Source organism: Perca flavescens, chromosome 16 (genome assembly GCF_004354835.1).
Source record: "Perca flavescens isolate YP-PL-M2 chromosome 16, PFLA_1.0, whole genome shotgun sequence".
Classification (NCBI taxonomy): domain Eukaryota; kingdom Metazoa; phylum Chordata; class Actinopteri; order Perciformes; family Percidae; genus Perca; species Perca flavescens.
The window spans coordinates 23,540,474-23,562,085 of NC_041346.1; the positions used below are offsets into that span (position 1 = coordinate 23,540,474).

Here is a 21,612-nt window from a genome sequence, read left to right on the forward strand (position 1 = left end):
GGAAGTGATGTCAAAGACATGAGCTTTTAAAGACCTCCATATTTTCCAGGATGCTTGTCTACTTAGCCCAGTGGAACATTAAAAAGCTTTGGGCCAGGGAAATGTATTTACTAATGCATGTGGACTCCCTGATTTAATGAAGGAGAGACGGAAACAAAACAGAAAGAGAGAGACAATTTTGTCTGCAGCTCTGAGGCCTTGTGGGTAGAAGTTGGGGAATATATGCTGAGGGACTTTTTGATGGGGATGTTGCTCTCTAATTTAACACAGATATGCTGCTAGCGCCTGCTGCTGCAAATGTGGCTCGTCAGTGGGGTCTGAATGGGTGGACTGCTGCAGAGTAGAGAGGACGTTGAAGGAAAGGAGGAGAGGTTGTATATTCTGTCCACCCCCATACATAATGTGCACAATACGGATGACTGGGGATATATGTTTTGTCATACTGTGACTGTGGAAAATAAATGCATCAATTCCTGTCTTGTGTATAGAGGCTGTCACCCAAATTGTTATGTCCAAGGACCGGGGGTATCAGGCATGGGGACTCTAACAGTAGTGGTTGTAGCTCACGTTGTCTTGCTCTGGGTTAGCTAGTTGTTATTCAATTCAATTCAATTCAATTTTATTTATATAGCACGTTTAAAAACAACCTCAGTTGACCAAAGTGCTTAACATGCTCCAAAACGCAACGAAACAATAGAGGAGCTGGATACCCCATTTACTGTGTATTTAACTCTGATCAAATGTCAGTGTTTGAATTTCTTCTACTTTTGTTCAGCTGATTTAACAACAATACTTTCTCTGGCCTTCTGAATGACAATCCAGTCTGCCTCGGATTTACAAATGTTAACATGCTAACAAGCTAAACTAAGAGGGTGAACATGATAAACATTATACGTGCTAAACATCAGCATGATTAGCAGGTGCTTAAGCACAGCCTCAAGCTGCAAGCATGGCTGTAGACTCTTGCACATCCCAATCCGACATTGAGGAAGTGCAATACTAAATTGTGTGTGAGTCCGTTTAATTGTATCACATTTCTTGAATTCCTTTACATTTTATAACACCAACCCAACAAGTTGGAATAGTTCTATGCTTTTTTGTGGCTTCTCTGTAAGATACAGTGTGTAGTTGTGTTCTTTTCTAGAGGTTTTTGTTTCGTATCTGCTGTTTTAGGCAAGATAAACTTCCTCATTTTCATTAATTTTGGTGATGCACCAGGTTGGTTTTCCTTGTCTAAACTAATTTCATCAAGGGAAAGGTTGAAACCTTTTCAAATCAGCGATCTCTGAGAGTGTGACTGGAAACCAAGGCAGGCAGACAGAGTGTGCACATTGTTTATCTTTCTGTTTATTTTGGTGTAAAATAAATACGCTGGTTTTGAAGAGATAAGTAAAGCGTGCTGAATAGGATCAGCAGGAGAAATTACATGCTAAGATTCATTCTAACTGACTACATTGGTCTTTTTTTCTCTTTCTCACTTCCTTTTCCCCACCCTGTCGCTCCTCATATCCCATCACGCTGATACTGGCCAGGCATCTCAGGGCTTAGCCTGCAACTAACACAGCCCACCAGAGAGATTAGGGGGCAGAATAAGCCAGCGCTACAGCCGGCTTCACTCTATCAGTTTGTCTGCCTCAACTTTCTCCCATAGATTTTTCTAAATAATGACCTTAGAGAGTGGAAGCTGGCATTTAAGCAGGCTTTCGGGAAATGCACGCCCTGGCTTACTCTGTCTCTTTCTAAAGCAGACCTTTGTTGGTAAACACTGACTCACAGTATCCTCCATTCTGACCTAGCATTCAAATATGCAATGAGCAGCATGTTTGGTAATTTCTTTATCTGTACCCTAATGGACGCAATGAGACAGGTACTCTAGGTGATGGCCTTTATTAGGACCACTTCAATGTTTTTCACTGCAGGAGCCCCTGGTGGTCCATTCCCCTTCTCAGACCAAGAGCAACAACAACAACAAAAAAAAGCTTCCCCATCCTCCTCCACTAGACTGCAGTGGACGTGACATTTAGCAATGCAAAACCACTGTGCATATTCAAAAATGTTGGCCCCGCACAAATGTCATAGTGAGAAACAAGCATATGCTGTTATGAAACAGAACAAGGGACAGAAAGACTTTTGTTTATTCTGGGGTTTGCAGAGCAGATGCACATGCTGCATTCAGGTAATTGTGGTCGGCTATTACCGACTATAGCTGGCCTTCTTAGTAGCTGCAAGATTTTAGCTGGATCCAAAGTAAGTGGTAAAAACATGCTTAACTTGAAGTCTACGCATTGGGTAAATGATCCCACAGCAGTGTGTCTGTGGATGCACAGCGTGGATGTACGGATGCAAATAAAGATCGCTTAGATCTTTGCAATGTAATGTAATGTATGCTTAACTTCTCTCCTCTGTGAGAGTTTATAACCTCACCCCTTTATGTAAAAATGGATCACACAAAAAGACAATCACTTGGTTCTATTTCGTTCAGGCTTCGCCCTCTAAGAGCTGTCGTTATTGGGTTTATCCCACGCGCATGCGCGGTCGTGAAGATTTCTTTTGCGCCCTTGTGCCATGCTCAGGCCTCTTTTATGTTCGCAGTCACTGTATACGTATAACAGCTGCGAAACCGGAGATCTGCTCCCAGGGCGAACAGAGGAGCTCTAATACAGCACCCTCATGCTCAATACCCAACAGAGACTACAGTGTCAGGAGCATCATGTGTTTAATTTTGTTTAGGTGATTAATGAGCACTCCCTTACAGTGTGGGTTGCAGAGAAAATTGAGTGTCTCCATTTAACCTGCATAACAATCATCTCTCCTTCCTCAACACTCACTCAAGCTTACAAATCATGGTCTCTGCCTAATTGTGTGGATGGTGTGTATGCAATTAACACAGACTACATACTGTATAAATGCATGTCCAGGCCAGTGGTACACCAAAATGAAAGTCCAAAATAAATGTCCAAAACTGTGGAAACACATGCACTAGACACGCATTTTTTTTTTGTATCTGAAGGACATATATTTGACTTCATCAGCCCCGTAGCACAAGTGCTTTACAGAAATCGCAATTTTGCTCGTTCCACCACAAATATTAACATTTCCAATCTGTTGTGTTGCGCTACAGCAAATAGAACCGACACGACTCAGAGACTGTTAATAAATCATGATTATGAAGCACCATTGGCTGCAGCTTCCCTCGGCAGCCAGTGAATAAACTCCATCCCAATTCTGTCTGTGGGCACACCCTGCATGATGATACAAGTCGTTATGGTAATTATACAGCAATTAAGATTCTGATAGGAGAAACAGCAGGTTGGTCCGCCCTCCTGGTGACAATTGATGAACACGGCCTCTCTAATCAACTTACTTTGATAGTTCCCCTTGACCTGAACTTATAGATTTATGGAGAGCATCTGCTGTTTGTTTGCTCCCTTATATAAAATATAAAAAAGAATTAAAGACAAGCCAACCGGCTGTCAGAAGATGACATGCCATCATCATCTATTGGAAAAAGACAGGCTAATTTTAACTGGCTTCCTTTCCTCAACCCAAGAGCGTCATGCCAAAGGACACAACACACTGGGGATTTTGATCCATGACTCAGAGGACACATCGTTATCTATATTGAAACACTCAATTCATCATATGCATGGCACTGTAAATATTTTAAAGGAGCCCTGCCACACGTATTTCATTACTTTGTGGTAATGTCTGAAGTTCTACCATGGACTGTAACATTTTTTGTGGAAAAAATGCCTTGGTTACCTTGTTTCAAGCCATTCTATCGTGGTATAGAAAGCCTGCAGGAAGACTTGATTTGTGCCAGTTCTCATTAATATTCAAAGAGCTAAGCTGCTTGACTAAGATTGGCTAACAGCTAGCCAATGAGAGCCTGGCTATCAGCATCCTTTACCCAGCGCAACTGGGCGAGCTCATGAATAGTAATGAGCTCAGGCAACATGATGTCAGACTGACCAGCTTTTCTAATTGGCCTGATTTCTCTGCTTATTTCTTTTCAGTGGCTAGAGCTGACAGAGGAGGTAGCAGTTCATTTTCACATTCACGACATAACACAAACACATATGGACCTAACATATTTCAAAAAAATACAAGTAAAACTGTTTTGTGTGGCAGGGCACTTTTAAAGACATTCTAAAAAGCATGTGTGTATACATAATCCTTACAGTCTGTGGGTGCTTGTTAGGTGTGAACTCTAAACGCTACTAAGCTCAACCTGATGAGTTTAAACCAAACCTGCTTTTATGCTAAACAGTTAAACAGGTTCATTAATAAACAATGGCGGTTTTCCCTCCAACAACTCCGTACACAAGCACATTTGTGTTCAGACCGCCCTAAAAACTCTCTCCTATCTTCTGACTCTTTTCAAAGAAAAACAAAACAAAAACCTTTCCGTTTTAATTGCACAACTTTTTTCTCTCACATCTGCGCTCTGATTGAGGTTGAAATTATTGTTGGCACTATATCCTGTTCTAAATTAAAGCACCTACAAATGTTACAGCGTATGATCATACGCTGTAACGTTTGTGTAAAGACCTGAATGTTGGATACTATATTAATACAGAGGAAATAGAGTATATCTATAAAAGATGGGAAAATATACAGGGGAATTTACAGGGAGTGGAAACTTGACAGAAGGGAGTCGAGGACGCTAAAAACAAAGTCAAGGTGACTGGCGAGAGCAGGTGCAATCCTAGCTGAGAGGAAGAAGGAAGTCAGCAAGAGGCTGACTAGGGAGTCTGGGGAACAAGAAAAGGCAGAGAGAACAAGTGTGTCTGCATGAGAGAGAAAGAGAGAGAGACATCCAGATTGAGAAGAGACATGAGAGACACAGGAAATCTGCAAGCAAATTAGACATCATTAGCCAAGGGGCGGGTAACAAGCCTAATTAGGAAGGAGGCAGGCAGGCAGTGATACCAGACTTGCTTCCAGACCTCAGACACACACACACACACACACACACACACACACACACACACACACACACACACACACACACACACACACACACAAACATAACACACACTCACAGCCAAAGCTTCAGGCATCTCCTAACTAGGTCAGATCTCTGATACTTTAAGTCTGAGGGTAGGAGGGAGAGATAGAGAGGAAGAGAGAGATTGAGAAAAGATAAAAGATGGAGGGTGGGAACTTGGATGGGAAAGTTGTCTGTTCTTGGTGAGACGGAGAGACTTGTTTAAAGCTGTGAGAGAGAGATAGTGTGGAAAAGAAAGAGAGTGCATATAGTAAACACTCACAGACACATAAACATAAATAACTGCATATTGGCTGACTTGTTTACAAACCCAACAGCTGCTGTATTACTTCTGTCATTTATGGGACGTTGCGTTTAGGATATGAATCTGAAAGAAAACTGCAGCTGCTGTTATTATATCCCATAAAAATGCCAGGTGTGTTAAATACACGCTCCTAGTTTAGCTTTTATTATAAATATTAGTTGTGTAAAATGAGGGTATTGCTGTATTAGCACAGCCATCCAGTTCTTAGTTTGAGTGATAGTTTGCCAATACACCTGAGGGATGACTGAGTTACATTCTCTTGAAGCGATGATGACTGAATGTCAGCTCCGGGAAGACACAGAAAAATGCTTCAGTTGAACAGTCTGCATCTCCTTCTGTTCCCTCTGCTCTCTCAGAGGCACAGTGACAGAAAATATTGTCTCAACAACCTCTGATGATCCCTCATATTGTGAAACGCTGACGGAATGCTTCGGAAGACGGGATCAGTTTAATGTTGTATAATAATACACCAACATGCTGTTCTATTTAACATTGAACAGAGCGTTTTGCCATGGACAATACTAGTTGTGGTAATAGTTTTGAGCACTTTACTTTACTCAAGCTGAGTGATTGGAAGATTATGGTTATGGGAAGTATTTATTTACAACCTATATGGTAAGACTTTAAATGCGCTAAAGATAACGAAACACAATGATGGCTCTGATTTTCTTTCCTTCTTAAAAGAGTACTCCAGTAATAGTATACGGTTGTGTTGTACATGAAGTTGGGGGACTTTCAAGAGACAGATTTAAAAAAGAATGGTCAAAGTTAAGGGTACACGATTCAGAAAATGTCACGATTTGATTCAATATCGATTTTTAGGCTCATGATTCGATTCAAAATAAATTTTTGATTGGAAAACGATTCTCGATAAAAAAAAACGATTCACATATGTAAATGTAGTTACTTTTCCCATGTGATTGCAGTAGACATACAATTTAAAAGAAAAGAAACACAATAAATGAAATGTAGTTTGATATTACGTTATATGTCTTCATACAAAAATAAAAACTTTTGCAACTCTAAAGTGCAAAGTGCCAAAAATAAAACTGTTAAATAAAAAGAGCTTTTCGTTCAGAAGGGTGGGAGTTTAGAGCATTGAAAGAGTTGGTTGACTGGCATGTTAGGTACTTTAGGTTGTTGTTCGTCCATGTCTTTAATGTTAATTAATTTTAATTTTTGGAATTCTATGAATCGATTTTTGGAATTCTATGAATCAATTTTGAATCGGTAGAGCTTGAATCGCGATACAAATGTGAATCGATTTTTTTGCACACCCCTAGTCAAAGTTAATGCAGCAGATTGATTAAGCTCCAAATATGGCGTATCCTACTTCCGTAAAGGCAACTTAATAGCAATATTATGCCACATTCACGTCATATGGGACGGATGGCAGAAATTGGATATATTCCCATATTTATGTGTGGAGTCGTAATTTTTTTTTACATCAATAAAATGCAGAGCATTGCATTGTGGGATCCTTCATAAAGTAGTCTACGTGCCATGGACACTGCTTCTTTCTTCCATTGTAGAATTTCTATATTATGGATAAACTTCCACTCTCAGAATTCCCAGTGTTTCCCACACATAGACTATATTGTGGCGGTGTGGTGGTGAAGAAGACAGCTGAAATTCACAAGTTCACGAAAGGTTGGTATCTCGTGAACACCTTTACACAATCACGGCATTAAGAAGTGCTATAAAAATATTTTATATTCTGAATACAATGTTGTCAGTGTGTTAATGTTGGAGTCCCGACCCGACTCTTAGCAAACAAGCGATTGCGCCTGCTTTAGAAAGTTAACTAGTTGCAAGTTTGCGGTAAAATGCAGTTGGGTTGTCGAGGACAAAACACTATCTGTAGCAGCTGTGAATCAAATAAACTTATTATAAATAATGTTATGTCATTTTTTTTACTCTTACACTGAATGTTTGCTGCTTCAATCCAGATGAGTATTGAAAATTATTTTCCGCGACTAAGAAAGGCACGTGTTGAGGATGAGGACCAGCCTGAACCGGAGGTATCAGTCTGAAACAGAGCTCAACAGTCCAACCAGTGTAATTAGTTATGTTATTAATTTGTTTTACAGTATTTTCAGGCTTCAAGCAGTGCTGCTCACGCAAAAAGACACACTGGGAGAGAAAGAGATAGATTTGTTAGGCATTGAAGAAAGAGTAGGAGAGGAGGACAGCATCCAACACTGTGTCCTCCTCAATTTTTGATACTTGATTGTACCTGCCCCCCTCCCACGCCACAAATTGCTTTCTAATCTGTGGGAAACACTGATTCCATACAATGGCGGACAGTAAATGTAGTGCACTGTATAATTAATAAGGAGTGATTTTGGACACAGCACATCATTCAAACTTAACTTTTCACAAAGTATTTGTAGTCTCAACCTCAAGTCGATATACTTAAGTAATATTACTTGAGTCATTTTCTTAAACATCCTCCTAAGCCATAGAAGACATTGTACAGCTGTTTTCACGGGCTGTGGAGCGCTCCTGGTAAATTGACTTTGGCATGTAACACTGGTGGAGTTCTCCTTCAAATATTAAACGTTCTGCACTTGATTTAGGAAGTCACTTGTTCAGGCTTTTTCAGATGTTTCCACACGTGCAGATGTCACTGAAATGGAACAATAGTCGAATGGTTGTCAGTGCGGTGGCACCAAAGTCATCATGCTTACGTGTATTTATCATTTCAATACAGTTGTGTACATACCAAATATACTGTAAATGTTTCACTTATTACCTGTCTCTGGATGACAGGTTCCATGCTGGTGGCAGTTGCATGGCACACATGTTGAGAGAGACCCTCTGCTGGGGTCTTCCCAGGTGAATCCTGGGGCGCACTGCTCACAAAACTGGCCTGCAAAGCCCGGGGGACAGGAACAAGATTCCACCCATGGGGCAGGAGGATTGGCTGGACCAGAGGAGATGAAGGCTGAGGTCAGGGTTACCCCTGCGAGCTGTGATGTGTCTGGAGAGGAAGGAAGAGAAAAGACAGGAAGAGCGCTTTGTTATAAAAGTGATGCTTACAAAGGACAGTAGTAAAATGATAATTGTTGCCTCAGAAGCCTGCTGAATTGTTGGGGCACCTGCTTTCCTCTGGAATTATGGGTATGTGTAGTGTGTGTGTGTGTGTGTGTGTGTGTGTGTGTATCTCGTTAAGCTTTAGGTCATTAGCATTTGTTGCAGTGTTGTCCCTTCCTCCCTGTCTCATTACAGGTTCTGGCCTGTGTTTACAGTTTACATTCTGACACACACCTACACACCCCAAACACACACACACGCACGCACGCACGCACGCACGCACGCACGCACACACACAATAACAGATTCATCCACCCACACGACCGTAAATGCCACACTTAATGCTCACTTGCACACACACGTACGCATGCATGCGCCCACACACGTACACTCATCACTCAGGGAATCTTTGATATAGCAAATGAATAAATCACTGCAGCAGAGCAAGACAATAAGAAAAGGAGACAGGAGACGCGGTGGAGGTATGTCAGACGTGCAGTTCCTGTGGGGTTTCAAGATCCCTCTCTCCTTTCATGAATAGTGATGGGGGCAGGCCATCCTGAACCAAATCCCTTTCACCCTATACTCTCCAAACCACAGCCGCAGAACACCAAATTACTTTTGTTCCTGGTCCAATACTGTTTCTACTCTCACTGAAGAAAACACAAGATGGATGGATGGATGGATGAAATATGCAGTGCATGTATGCCTTGTCAGATAAGAAAATAAACCATGTGTGACTAGGTGGCTGCATAATGAGGGAAATCTGAGTGGTAGAACCCGAGGAGAGGATGGACATTCACTTCTAAAAAGTCATGATCCAGCCATTTCTTCATTGAAACCCAGTTCATTTACACCTCTGAGGGATAATCAGTAGGCAACCTGTCCTCTTCCCTCTGCATGACTCGCCTTAGCCTCTACCCTTTACTCTCCTACTACCTCCTGAATTCTATTAGCTCATTCAACAGGGGAAAAATGTGCAATTAAAAAATATTCAGACACGGAACCCTATATTTCAGTTATTTACAAACATTTCATTTTAAGTTATGCTGTACCAATTCTCTCCATCAATCCTTCCTACAAGAAACCTTGTCAGACAAGTCAAGATTTAAATTCCCTTGAATCTTGAATGGCTCACTGCAGCCCTGCGTACTATGACAGTTTCGGTCTCTTTAGGTACCTGTACATTAAGCCATCAATTTATCATAAACTTCCTTTAAGGCTATGCTCGCTGTTCAAAACTCATTTCTTCGGGCGGGGAAAATGAAAGGCCTTTTGACTACTGTCAAAGCCTGCCTTTCTAAAGACAATACTCTCATTAAAATAATACTGTTCTGTTAGAAGAGACTATCTGTGGTGCAGAGATACATTTTTAAGAATAAAGGAGAATGTGAGAGAAGAAAGATGAGAGGACAGCTTTATGGGATTTTGAAATTAAAGTAAGCCGCGCAGCCGGCAGCGATAAAGCACTTCTAACACAGTTTGAGAATGTGTTTGAGACCTAACACAAATCATTAACAGAGTTTCTCCCCTGTGATGTGCAATAGATGCAGTGTAAACTGTGTGCTTGGGTGGGTGGTTACAGGAAACAGTTTGACAGAATATGCATGACTGGGCTTCTGTGTGCACAAACTTCTATGCCGGTATTTTTGCATGTGCAAATGCACGTGGAACTACACAAGAGTGTGTGTCACAACGCCTTCACTGAGCAACTAATTAAAATGGTGTGAAGGAGCTGGTGATTTTGGCCAGCTGTTCTGTCTTGGTGCTCTAATCCAATGTAATGCCTCTCAAATCCTGCCTTTACTTTACAATACAGACTATCAGATAGAGAGGGAAGAAGGACATGATAAAAATAAAAGCAGGATTTCGAGAACTAGTTACTAACATCTGGGAATAAATATCCCATTTTTTGCTGAGCCAGATTTGGAACAGTTGAAGTATTCCCTAAATACAAGCAGTGACATTGTTTTTTAAAGATTATTTTTTTGGGCATTTTAGGTCTTTAATTATAGGACAGCTAAAGAAGTGAAAGGGGAGAGAGAGGGGGAATGACATGCAGCAAAGGTCCGCAGGCCGGAATCGAACCCGGGTCCGCTGCGTCGAGGTGTAAACCTCTACACATGGCCGCCCGCTCTACCAACTGAGCTATCTGGGCGCCAGCAGTGACATTGTTAAAGCAACTATCTTTGTTGCCGCTGTAGCTACTTTGTGATGAAAATGTATTTTTAATTAACAAAAATGTGAAGTTTTTGGAATCCTTCTGTGGCACCATGTATTTTGCTGGTATTATTTGTAAATGGCCATGCATTCAGCAATTATATTACATGATGCTTATTCTTCTACACTAATGCCAAAACGCTCTCACATAAATAATCATGCTCCGAAGGTATGGGAAAAGTCAATAATAATGCATTAGATATGTTTAAGTAGCCAAGCAAAATAGAGCCTAAACTAAATCTGTTATCGACACATAAACACACTCTTACAGTTCTGTCCTCCAGCGTTGCTGATTCTGAGAGTTGTCAGGTTGTTCAGTAGTTGTTGGAACTTAAAGGCAGACAGTGGAGGTTCAAATCTCATCTCATTTTCATGAAGCCTGTAAAAGACACAAAACACATCATTTACATGTCTGTTTTTCCATTCAAATGATAACAAACTGTGATTAAACACCCAAAATGTCACATTTTTAAAGGTACAAAAACCTAAACAGTGTAAATTTGTTTGTCTGGCTGACTTTTCAACAACTGCAGTGTTTTTTTTAGGGCAATTTATTGCGTGGAATTTTTATGGTAGCCTATCTACAACACTACCAGCCGACACACAGTGTGCAGAAAAATGTAGATGTGCTGACTCTAACACATATTCAGGGTCTTGATCACTGAGCTTTGCCATCTGCTGAAGGATGTTCTGCAAAGCCGGGCTGCACAGCTGACATCTGCCTGTTTTACTCCAGGAATCATGCACTCTTTCCATTGTGATGAAAGGTGCAGTGTCAGCTCCACACAGGTGATATAGTGCTACATAATTTTCTCCCAGTATTGTGTGAAGGTCCCAAAGGCGAGGAGCAGCAGCATAAAAGAACACATTCACAAAATCCCCACGTACAGGTGTAGGAAACACAATTACAGGTAACATTTTCTAATATGTAGCACCTAACCATTAAGAAGTATTATAGTTAATATAATAAGTTCTATAAGCCATTATGTCTGCAGTTACAAATACAGGTGGTAATGAATGGATTTGGTCCAGGTGCTCTGCTCTGCAGCTCAAGGAAGAAGACCAGCCATAAGGAACTTTTCACAATCAGGGAATGCAAGACATTTTTGGCAAGCCAAATGTTATATATTAACATACATACTGGAATATATATTACTTTAAAGGTCCAATATGTAATATTTGTACTGTAATAAATCCAAAAATGACACCAATGCCTCATCAGATATTAAGGAAACATGTTAAACTGAAATACTATCTTTTCTGACAACAATGCTAATGTCAGTAATTTTTTCTTTTTGAAATTTACATTCCGTGACGGAATTTATGTTTATGTTTTGATTTGTGTGTTGTTATCAACGGCCCAGTTTGACAGCCAGGCCGGGTTGCCAGATATACCTGTAAAAACGTAAACCCAGCGCGCTACAGCTGTAACGGTAGTACAGCCATGAAAGCAGCAAACAAACGAACAGGATCAACGGAGATAGATTCTACATGACATTAAAAAAAAGAAAACGGCTTCTAACAGTTGCGACAAAGATGGAGACAGCTTAGAGCCCAAAAGGACGCAGAATTGGCTTATTTTCTCCTGAACAGGTAAGCATTAGCTCCACGCTAATTTATCACAGCTACTAGGGATGGGCATTTTTTGTCATTTCAACATTTGTGTTCTCACATTGAATTATATAGCTAGAGTACCCGAGTTGGTTACTCGCAAAAACAATTGAGACATAGCCAGTAACGTGATCCCGACTGGTCCTGGCTAACGCCGCCATGCTAACCGCTAACGTTACCCAGAGGACCAGGCAAGCAGCCCATGGCTGTTTACAGCGTGTAGTTAGTTGTAGACAACGGTGAGTTATTTTACGAGAGGGGGGCTGTAAATCGGAAAGAGAGGACTGTGAGTTTGCAGTGTGTTTAGCGATTGTTGCCGTAATTCTAAGCCAATGAAGTGTGTTCCGTCGGCAAGGTAGTGGTATTTTTAGCGTTTCGTATTGTAAATTCTAAGCCGAGGAAGTGTGCCTGACTGGCGTGTGGAGAGGACAGTGAGGTTGTTGTGTTTTTAGCGGTTCATACTGTAATTTTAAGCCGAAAAAGTGTGTCTGTCAGTTGGTTACAGAGCTCTGCCTGAGCACGGGCTTTTATGACTGTCAATATAGCCAGCATCTACCGTTAGCTACTCCACTGTGCTGTGGAGTAATGTCTGGCTATGTGAGACTAGCATCTACCGTTAGCTACTCGGCTGTGCTGTGGAGTAATGTCTGGCTATGTGAGACTAGCATCTACCGTTAGCTACTCCGCTGTGCTGTGGAGTAATGTCTGGCTATGTGAGACTAGCATCTACCGTTAGCTACTCCGCTGTGCTGTGGAGTAATGTCTGGCTATGTGAGAAAAGCGTCTAGCAACATTGTTGTGAATGCTGCGGTCTCAGCCTGGCAACCTCCGTGAACTTCGAGTCTGGGCAGGAGGGGGCGGGGGAGACGACTCTCCAGTATTTTAAAATTGGTAGTGCAGTAACTATTTTAACCGCTAGCTGCCAGTATTACACACAATATTACATATTGCACCTTTAAGCATTACTTTGCTGTTTTGAGCGAAACATTGCAACTACTATTTTATGAATTGCAAGGTAATTCGGTACAGAAATTTGTGTTTCCCTCAGGATGAAATGTGACAACTTTGGTGATCCCTTAACTTTTCATCTGGCGCAATTGTCAGGTTGAAAATTGTATCTGTCCATTTCAATCAGGAGAGACTTCGTTGCAGATATGCAAATATTTATTATAGATGAGCATGATATGAACATGGATACATGAAATGTGCATAGTCTTTGGGGATTAAACTCCATCATAGTAAATATTTAAAGGGGCAGAGAAACAGGCATATTCCCCCCCGATGGAGCCTAGACACTGGTGATGGCGGAGAGGGAACCAGGAGGTCGAACGGAGGACCCGTCCGCCAGAAGGGACTCTGGTAGCAGGTTGACAAAGCCCGGAGGAGGAAGGGGAGGAAGAGGAGGGTTGCACTTTTGCCTTAGAAGACAGCTGATAGCAAGAGAGGGACATTTAAAGCAACAAGTCATTCTGTGATTGGATCATGATTTCTTATCCAATTCTGATTGGTTTACTGAAGAGTGCACGCCTCTTAACAGCTGAATAGAATTAGGGAGAAATAGTGGTGATTGCAGTCATAGAAGTCTGCGCTGAGCTTCATTACTTTGGTTTATGACCAAATACCTGAAAACTAATGACATTTCCCATCAGCATCAGCTGTTTTTGTGTCTAGTGATAATTTGCCAATTTGTCATTGAGGGCATGCTGAAGTTAGCATTTTTAGTTTAAAGCATTGCAGTGCCTAGGGGCCGGGGTATACTCAGTCAGAACTAGTTCTTATGATGTGTTGTCGGTATTGTCGGTTTCAGAAAGTTAAAGAAAAGGTCAGACATAAGCCCCCCCCCCCCCATGTTGGCAGAGGGGGTTTCCAAAACTATTTGACCTTCAACAAGCAGTTCTGACGGAGTATACTGGCCCTTTAACTAACTATTAATAAAGTAATTTGTTACAACTTATTAGCCACACTTATAAAGGGCACCTTATTTGAAAGTGGTACCCAATTATAATTTATGAACCCTGTAACCATAGGCAAGAACCATAAAAGAATAAAGTGCAAAACCTTTCGTTTGTTGACCATATCAGCCTAAGTCAGGCCTTTCATTGTGTGTGTTCCATGGTGTATTTTATTAGGTCAACTGTTCTCAGCATGACACTAACTCACTTTCAAAATGCTTTTTCTTTTGCGCATGGCCTCTGTGTCAGCATTCACATTTACACTGTGCCCAAGAGTGAGTGTGTGTGTGTGTGTGTGTGTGTGTGTGTGTGTGTGTGTATGCTTTCCTGGCTTGCAACACAGACTCTCCATTGATGCGGCGGGTCCTTGTTCCTTGGCCTGACATGTAGGCACAGTAATAAAGAGAGGCAATTACAAAGTGGGCCTCATAGCCATGGTAATGGAGCTGGTCAGACAGAGATAAGCAGAGTGTGCACGAAAGTGAACAAACTCCTAGTCATGCTTTCCCTAGCGTCAGTGTCCCTTTTAATCAGCACCAAGCAGAGTGCGGAGAGCCACACTGTAATTAAGCCTGCTCTGCTGAGGATGGGAGGAGATCATCGGGAGAGAAAAGCCCAAAAGAATACTGGAAGCACGCACGCACGTACACACAACAGAACAGAGATAGAGATACAAGGTGTGCAAGACAGCAAGACATGGTGTGTTAAGGATGGACAAAGAGAAACAGAGAAATGATGAGGTACTGGAAAGATAAGCATGTAAGTGTAAAAAAAATTACAAATTAGTTACTCAAATAGAATGTGTATAGGGACAAGTTATTAGCATATACCAATAGCATATTCTAATTGTGCTAAATCTACTAAAAACATTTTAATTAGATCTGTCTATTAATTTCACCACTGTTTTAAGTGATATAGTGAGTATCTCACTCTAAGTTAAGTTATCAATGGCTCTAATCCTTATACAAGCACATTTAGTTACCATGCTTGGTTGGAACCCATTTTTACATCTTTGCACCGTTCCAAGCAACGTGCACACATCAAAGTTTGAGACCCAGTCCGCGGAAGAGACTGTAATGGTTCACTGTTTGATTTAGTGATTAAACTATTCAGCTTCTAGGTTTTGACCCTTAACCTTTATCAAGCCAGATTAGTGACATGGTTTGTCAAACAGAGTCAAAGTTACTTTGAGTAAAGCATTTTTTATTGTCCATTATCAATTTTCCCTGATTTTATTTATTGCTTATAAGGCTGGTGAAAGCCCAAAGTTGCTGCCAGATATACCAAAACTTCCCAGATTTTAATGAGTAGATGGATTAATGTTCTGGAATGAGTTATCACATGATTTGTCACATCAGAATTCAAAATAAACGCATTTTGTAACATTTGAGGCGAATCTAAAGTCTACATATCCACTATATAATCCATATACTGTATCTGGAATGCAATTATTCACTTCAAATATTCTAACAGCTCTGGTTAGCCTGGCAAAGTTAATGTAAATTCAAATAATACTAGAACTGAGTTTTTGGTTTGGGACTGTAGGGGTTAATAAATCACATTTGAATCATAGGCACATAGTACAGGAATTCCATGTTTCTTTTTTCTTTGCTCTGTCACCTTTAGCATTTCTTTTCATTTTGGCGGCAATAAGCCTTCTTTCTGTTATATACTTAGCTGGCCCTGATCTATGATCAAAGTCAGTGAATTTTGAAAACATGACAGAAATGAGCTCAGTGCCAGATGGACCACAAGCCTGCACTACTACTAGATCTCTGCTGACTCCTGTAAATTGGCTCATACCTTTTAAAGGCGTTTGTATGAGCAGTTTCTTGAAACACTTCTTTTGCCAGTGAAAACAGTGAACAGCTGATCACCGTGTGTTGAACCTTTATCAGTCAATTGCAAAAAGTGACTGAGCATCTGAGGGGTTCCTTATGGCATAAATAGTATGCTTACTGTACACATGCAGCTATAAAACAAGCAATAAAACCTCCCCGCCTACTGCGTTCAAGGGAACAGAAAGTGAACAGAGGGAACATCAGAGAGAAGAGTGGATGCTACCTTATATAAGCCATTCACCTCCTCTCATCAATCCCCTGCGCTTGAATCCCCACGCTTCCATATATTATTCCTTCATCTGATTTTGAAATGATCTTTGCACCAGGTGGGAACACATAACCACTTAACAGGTTAACATATTTACCAGCTATGAACACAGATGCTGTCAATCAACAGAAATGTGGAGTGTGTATGAGAGAGGCAGAGGAAGTGAGGGAATAATGAAGAGCATGTTGCGAAGTACATCTGTGCATGTATCTGAGAAGTTTAATGAGATCTGTGGAGAACGTCTTCAGAGAGGGACACTTAATGGCAGTCTCTGTGCCCCGAGCTCCAATGCATTTCAGAGGAGGAACCAAAGAGCTTCTTTAGCCAGGGCTCTTGGTGCTAAGGGGAAACTCATTACTAGCGCGCATACACCAGAGAGAGAAATGGAAATATTGGAGGGGACAGAACTATACAAGCTGTGTCCCAGTTCAGGGGCTGGATCCTGGAGCAAGCAAAGATGTGTCTCTGAATTCAAACTGCATTTGTATGCAACGTTTGGAGAAGCGGTTGAAATCAGACAGTCCTTGTCAGCAGTCATACAGCAAAGTATCTACACAAATATCAAATACAACAGCTTAATGTACATAGTCAAAGTGATATATTCCACACTAAGCCCAGTCTTCTGCAAAAAACACTCAAAACTGGACAATTTTATCCCCAAGTCAGCTTTCAATGACTTTATAATGGACATTCTCACTGATACATGCAGCTGTTTACCTTTATCTGTCTGCTGCTTACTGTTGTCCAAGGCAGATTCTTAGAATCTTGCTGCTGCTGTTTTTATTTGCCTGTTAAGTCCTACTGCTTGTGTATGCTACTCTGGTTTATTGTTCTGTTGTATTGCCTGATGGCTGACGCTGTTGTCTGCGGATACCTGCCTGATGCTTGTGTGCTAGAAGTCTGCATGCCATTTATGTAATGCTTTCTGTCACATGTAATGCTTGTTGTGATTGTATGTTCGTGTTAGGTGTGTTGGGAATGTTTGGATGTGTGCTGCAGTCTTATTTTTTTTAAAACTTTTGACATTTCTTTTTTAGTCCACTACCCCTTTTCCTAAAAAGGCTTTGCATTTTGCCAGGCTCTCGTTGTAAATAACAATCTGTTCTTCCTGGTTAAATAAAGGTTAATTTATTCCATCATACTACCATCACTTTGCCAGTAACACACTCTGCCTCTCTATCCCATTACCTGATACTCCATTTGAAATGGCCATCTCTTCTAAAGAACCCACCACACTAAAACCAATTTCAACAAGACTGACCTGTCCTTTGTCAAATGTTGTTTTCCCACCACCACAGCCAACAGCACAAGTATATTGACTCCTGCTCAAACTGCCAACAATCGTAGTGATTCTAGACAACCAACTGCTGTGTGAGCCCGTCATTGCAACCACAACACGATCCTGCAGGTTTACACTTTACAACGTCCATCAAATCAGACCTCTCCTCGCCGATGATACTGGCCAGCTCTCTGTGCATGCTTTAATCATCTCCAATCTGATCTAGTGCAGCTCCCCACCTAGAAAAGTACAACTTATTCAGAATACTTTAGCCTTCTATACCTTCTCTTCAGCTTTTTTTAAAAAAATTTAACATATTACTGTTTTTTTAGAATCCTTTCAGCAGCAGCAGCAGCCAACAGTCAGCTGCCCATTGTTATCAAGACAGAGAGTGTGATCCCAGAAGTATGTGGAGGCTCTACAGGACTGTTTTGAGCTAATGGACTGGAACATACCCTGTGGAGCACACAGAGAGGACAATGCAGGGCTCCCCGTCTGCATAACATGTCAATTTCCATGTGGACCCTTTAATGCCTTTAAACAGTTCGCTGTTTACTGCAGTTCTCTCTAAACAAACCCTGGAAAACAAAGAAAATTAAATCCCTTCTAAGGGAGGAAGATGGCTTCCAGGGCTGGCTACAGGGAGGAAGTTGCTCTGCTGGTGCTGAGGAGGAGAATTAAAGATAGAACAGGGGCAGAATTGAAGACAAATTGCAACAAAACAGTGTGAAGGAGGTGCTGAGTGGGATGAGAAGGATTACTGGCTCCAAGACACCAGGCCAAGTGGGGGAAGAGAACAAAAATAGAGTGAATGACTTAAGTCTGTTTTTAACAGGTTGAACGTGGAGACTGGGCCAGCCAGCCCACCCACTCCCCCAAGTTGACGGGCCTAATGAGATCTCTTCAAAACAATATGACTGATTACACTCCTGCTTCTCAACAGGCCTGCACACCAGGAATCACCTCTTCAGCCTGCCCCTCCACCTCCGGATTGACCACTTTACCGGGAAGGGCAAGAAAGAAAAAGGCATGCGGGAGTCTTAGAGAGCAAATTGTTTCAAGGATAAGCAAGCAAAGTGAAATAGGAGATGAAAGAGCTGGTAGAGGACTTTAAGCAAAGAAACTGGTAATGGAACAATATCAACATCCAATTGGACTGGTCTGACAGCACAGATTATGAGAGTAGGCTGTTCCCTTTAGGAAGGAACGACATGTTCGAGCACTGTCTGCCTGTATGGTATGCTGTTGAGGCAGAAACTATGAACATCTTGAGGCAAGAGGCTGATTTTGTCACTGGGCCGAAGACAATACCTCAGCATAGGTTCACGTTTTTGAATCTGAACAGTTTCCACATGCACATATGTATACTGAAAGAGTTATTGGTGGCTGTAATTGTTGTAAATGTAAACCTATCATTTAACCTAACTGCATCTTGGGTTAGCTTGGAATAAAGTAAATCAACTAAAAACTATTTAAAATGTCTCAACAGGCACTTGTTTAGACAGTGACACAAATAAACTCAGGGTCAAAGACAAAATGCATGCTGGCACAAGACAACTCAATCTGCTTTAGTCTCAGTTTCCAAATAGAGATGCTCATTAAGTCAATTTATTTGATTTATTTAATCAACTGTCTACAACACAAACAAACTATTACAACTGACACACGCACAATTTAATATAATCCAACATAGATAGGTAGACACCAAGAAAACAAAACAGCAGACTGACAGCAACAAGTAATGTAAACACCATCAGCTGTGTGACAGGAACTGTGTCACAGCTTGATTTTGATTGCTGCTATCTTCACAATCGTTACAATATCCAACCTCTGATTGCTGCAATAATCAAATTGATGCTGTAGCCGTTTACCTACCTGAAGGCTCTAAACAATAGTAAGTATTGTAAGGTCTCGTCACAAGGTACTGGTAAAAAAAAACAACAAAAAAAACAAAAACATTCATATGAAATTGTTATGAGTTTATATATTTATGTATATTTTTCTGTACATATGCTACCATAGTATGAATGTGATCTGATTACTATAAGAACATGTGTGCTCATACAGGACACGTGGCTGGTGTGGGAGGCTTCGATCAGTATGCATTATACTGGAGTGAGTGAAACCACTCATTTAAAACTGCAACTGTTAACAGCAAAGTGCTGTGGTAGGTCACAGATATTTCACTTAGATATTGCAGGATACAAAACATGGACAAAATATTTAATTCAAACTTAACTTTGCCATTAAATTAGCAAATCCCTGAGCCAAATCCTGGCAAGTGGGATGCAGCTATGCATGCAAAGCACGTGTATGCAGAGGTAAATGTAACCGGACTGTATTTATATAGCGCTTTTCTAGTCTTAACAACTACTCAAAGCACTTTAATATAGTAAGGGAAACATTCACACACATGCACTGTGGCCCAGGCAGCCGTACAAGGCGCCACCTGCTCATCAAATAAACATTCACACTAGGGCTGTCAGCATCGCGTTAATCACGATGCGATTAAAGGCCGAGCATAACGCGTTAATTTATTTTCACTTCACTCGGCTTCGCGTCGTGCCTAACAGGCTACTATTTTGACCCTTTGCCGCACTTTGCCATATTCCCTCGTAACACATCCTACTGCTGCAGGCATGATGGAGAAAGACAGCAGCAACACAATTCTGAATGGCGCTTTTTATTTTCCAAAACTCCCGCACAGGGTCGACACCGGTGCCTTAACAACCAGTACCTACCGTATCTAAAAATGCCCTTTTTCCACCTGGTGGTTGTTTTTGTCAGCTATTTACTACTGAAATAAGTTATTACATAGTTATTACATTATTATTAAATCATTTAATTTTGACCATATGGCCTTAGTAATAAACAAGTTCTTTAATGTCACCAACTGTTGTTTAGTACTCTTCTTTTTTTTTTACTTTCTTAAAGGCACCGGTACCGTTTTAAAAGTACCGCTTTAGCACCGGTATCCAAACCAAACAATACCCAACCCTAATATTGACTCTAGATTCAAATGTGTGACTAGATTCACACATTTTTCTTTTGTTTACAGTAAATAAATAAATAATAAACAAATACAAATCTTAAAATCAAGTTCATAAAGTTACTTTCTTAGCATTTATTTTATTCCCAATCAATATACACTGGTAAGAATTGCTTTCCATTGTTAATATGTACTAAAAACCAGTTCTAAAATGCAAAATAATAGAATTTTAATCATGTGATAAAACATGCGATTAATTGCAATTAACTATAGAAATTCAGCGATTAAGAAAAATTCATTGTTTGACAGCCCTAATTCACACACATTTACACTCCGATGGCACAGCATCGGGAGCGTCTTGCCCAAGGACACTTGGACGTAGGACTGCAGGGCCAGGGATCGATCCACCAACCTTCCACTCTACCACCTGAGCCACAGCCGCCCCATGATGTCTGTACAGCCCGAAGAGCACACAGATACACACTATTCCCTTGATGAGACTGACATTTTTCTGTTCCTACATGTGCACATACAAAACTGAAAATGATGTTACATTTTATAAGGTGTACAGCTTTTTACTGCAATATTGTACTAGAAATATACTGTGTACATACCCAGATACTATATGGACAGGGTGACATATACTGCATTGATATTTTATTAGTTTTATTCACGCTCATACTTTCTCCATAATTATTCTCACCTGTTTGGCTATTTACAGTAAATTTATTTCAAGTTGACGGTGCCTTTGCCCAAAGTGGGTAGAGAGCATTAAAAAAAGTGTTATCCTCCTCATTTGTACTGTATATGTTTATAAATCAAGTTATCAAGTTAAACTGTCAATAAAAAATATAAAAAAACATCATATTCTAACCATGAACCTAAACTAATCAACTAATAAAGCATGAACTGTATTTGAACTCCACACTCAAGTCTAATAAATCAATTTTGTCAGTTTTGTTTACATCCCTAATGTTTAAATGCCCCCCTTTTCATATAATAGTATTTATATTCTACTTTTTCTTTGTTCTTCAATGGCTGTGTTGTCCTCATCCAGATCAATACTGTTACATTTCATACGCTGCCTGACTGTGGCTGCTT

General features: G+C 40.7%; 1 protein-coding gene across 1 annotated transcript in view; it reads right to left on the reverse strand.

Annotated features, from left to right (window-relative positions):
- Positions 1 to 21,612, reverse strand: part of LOC114570542 (laminin subunit gamma-3-like) — a 57,338-nt gene that overhangs the window by 19,741 nt on the left and 15,985 nt on the right. Inside the window, exons 5-6 of the mRNA XM_028600868.1 lie at positions 10,841 to 10,950; positions 8,071 to 8,298 (exon numbers count right to left, since the gene is read on the reverse strand). Coding sequence (XP_028456669.1) covers positions 8,071 to 8,298; positions 10,841 to 10,950 — 338 coding nt within the window. The remainder of the gene's footprint in view (positions 1 to 8,070; positions 8,299 to 10,840; positions 10,951 to 21,612) is intronic.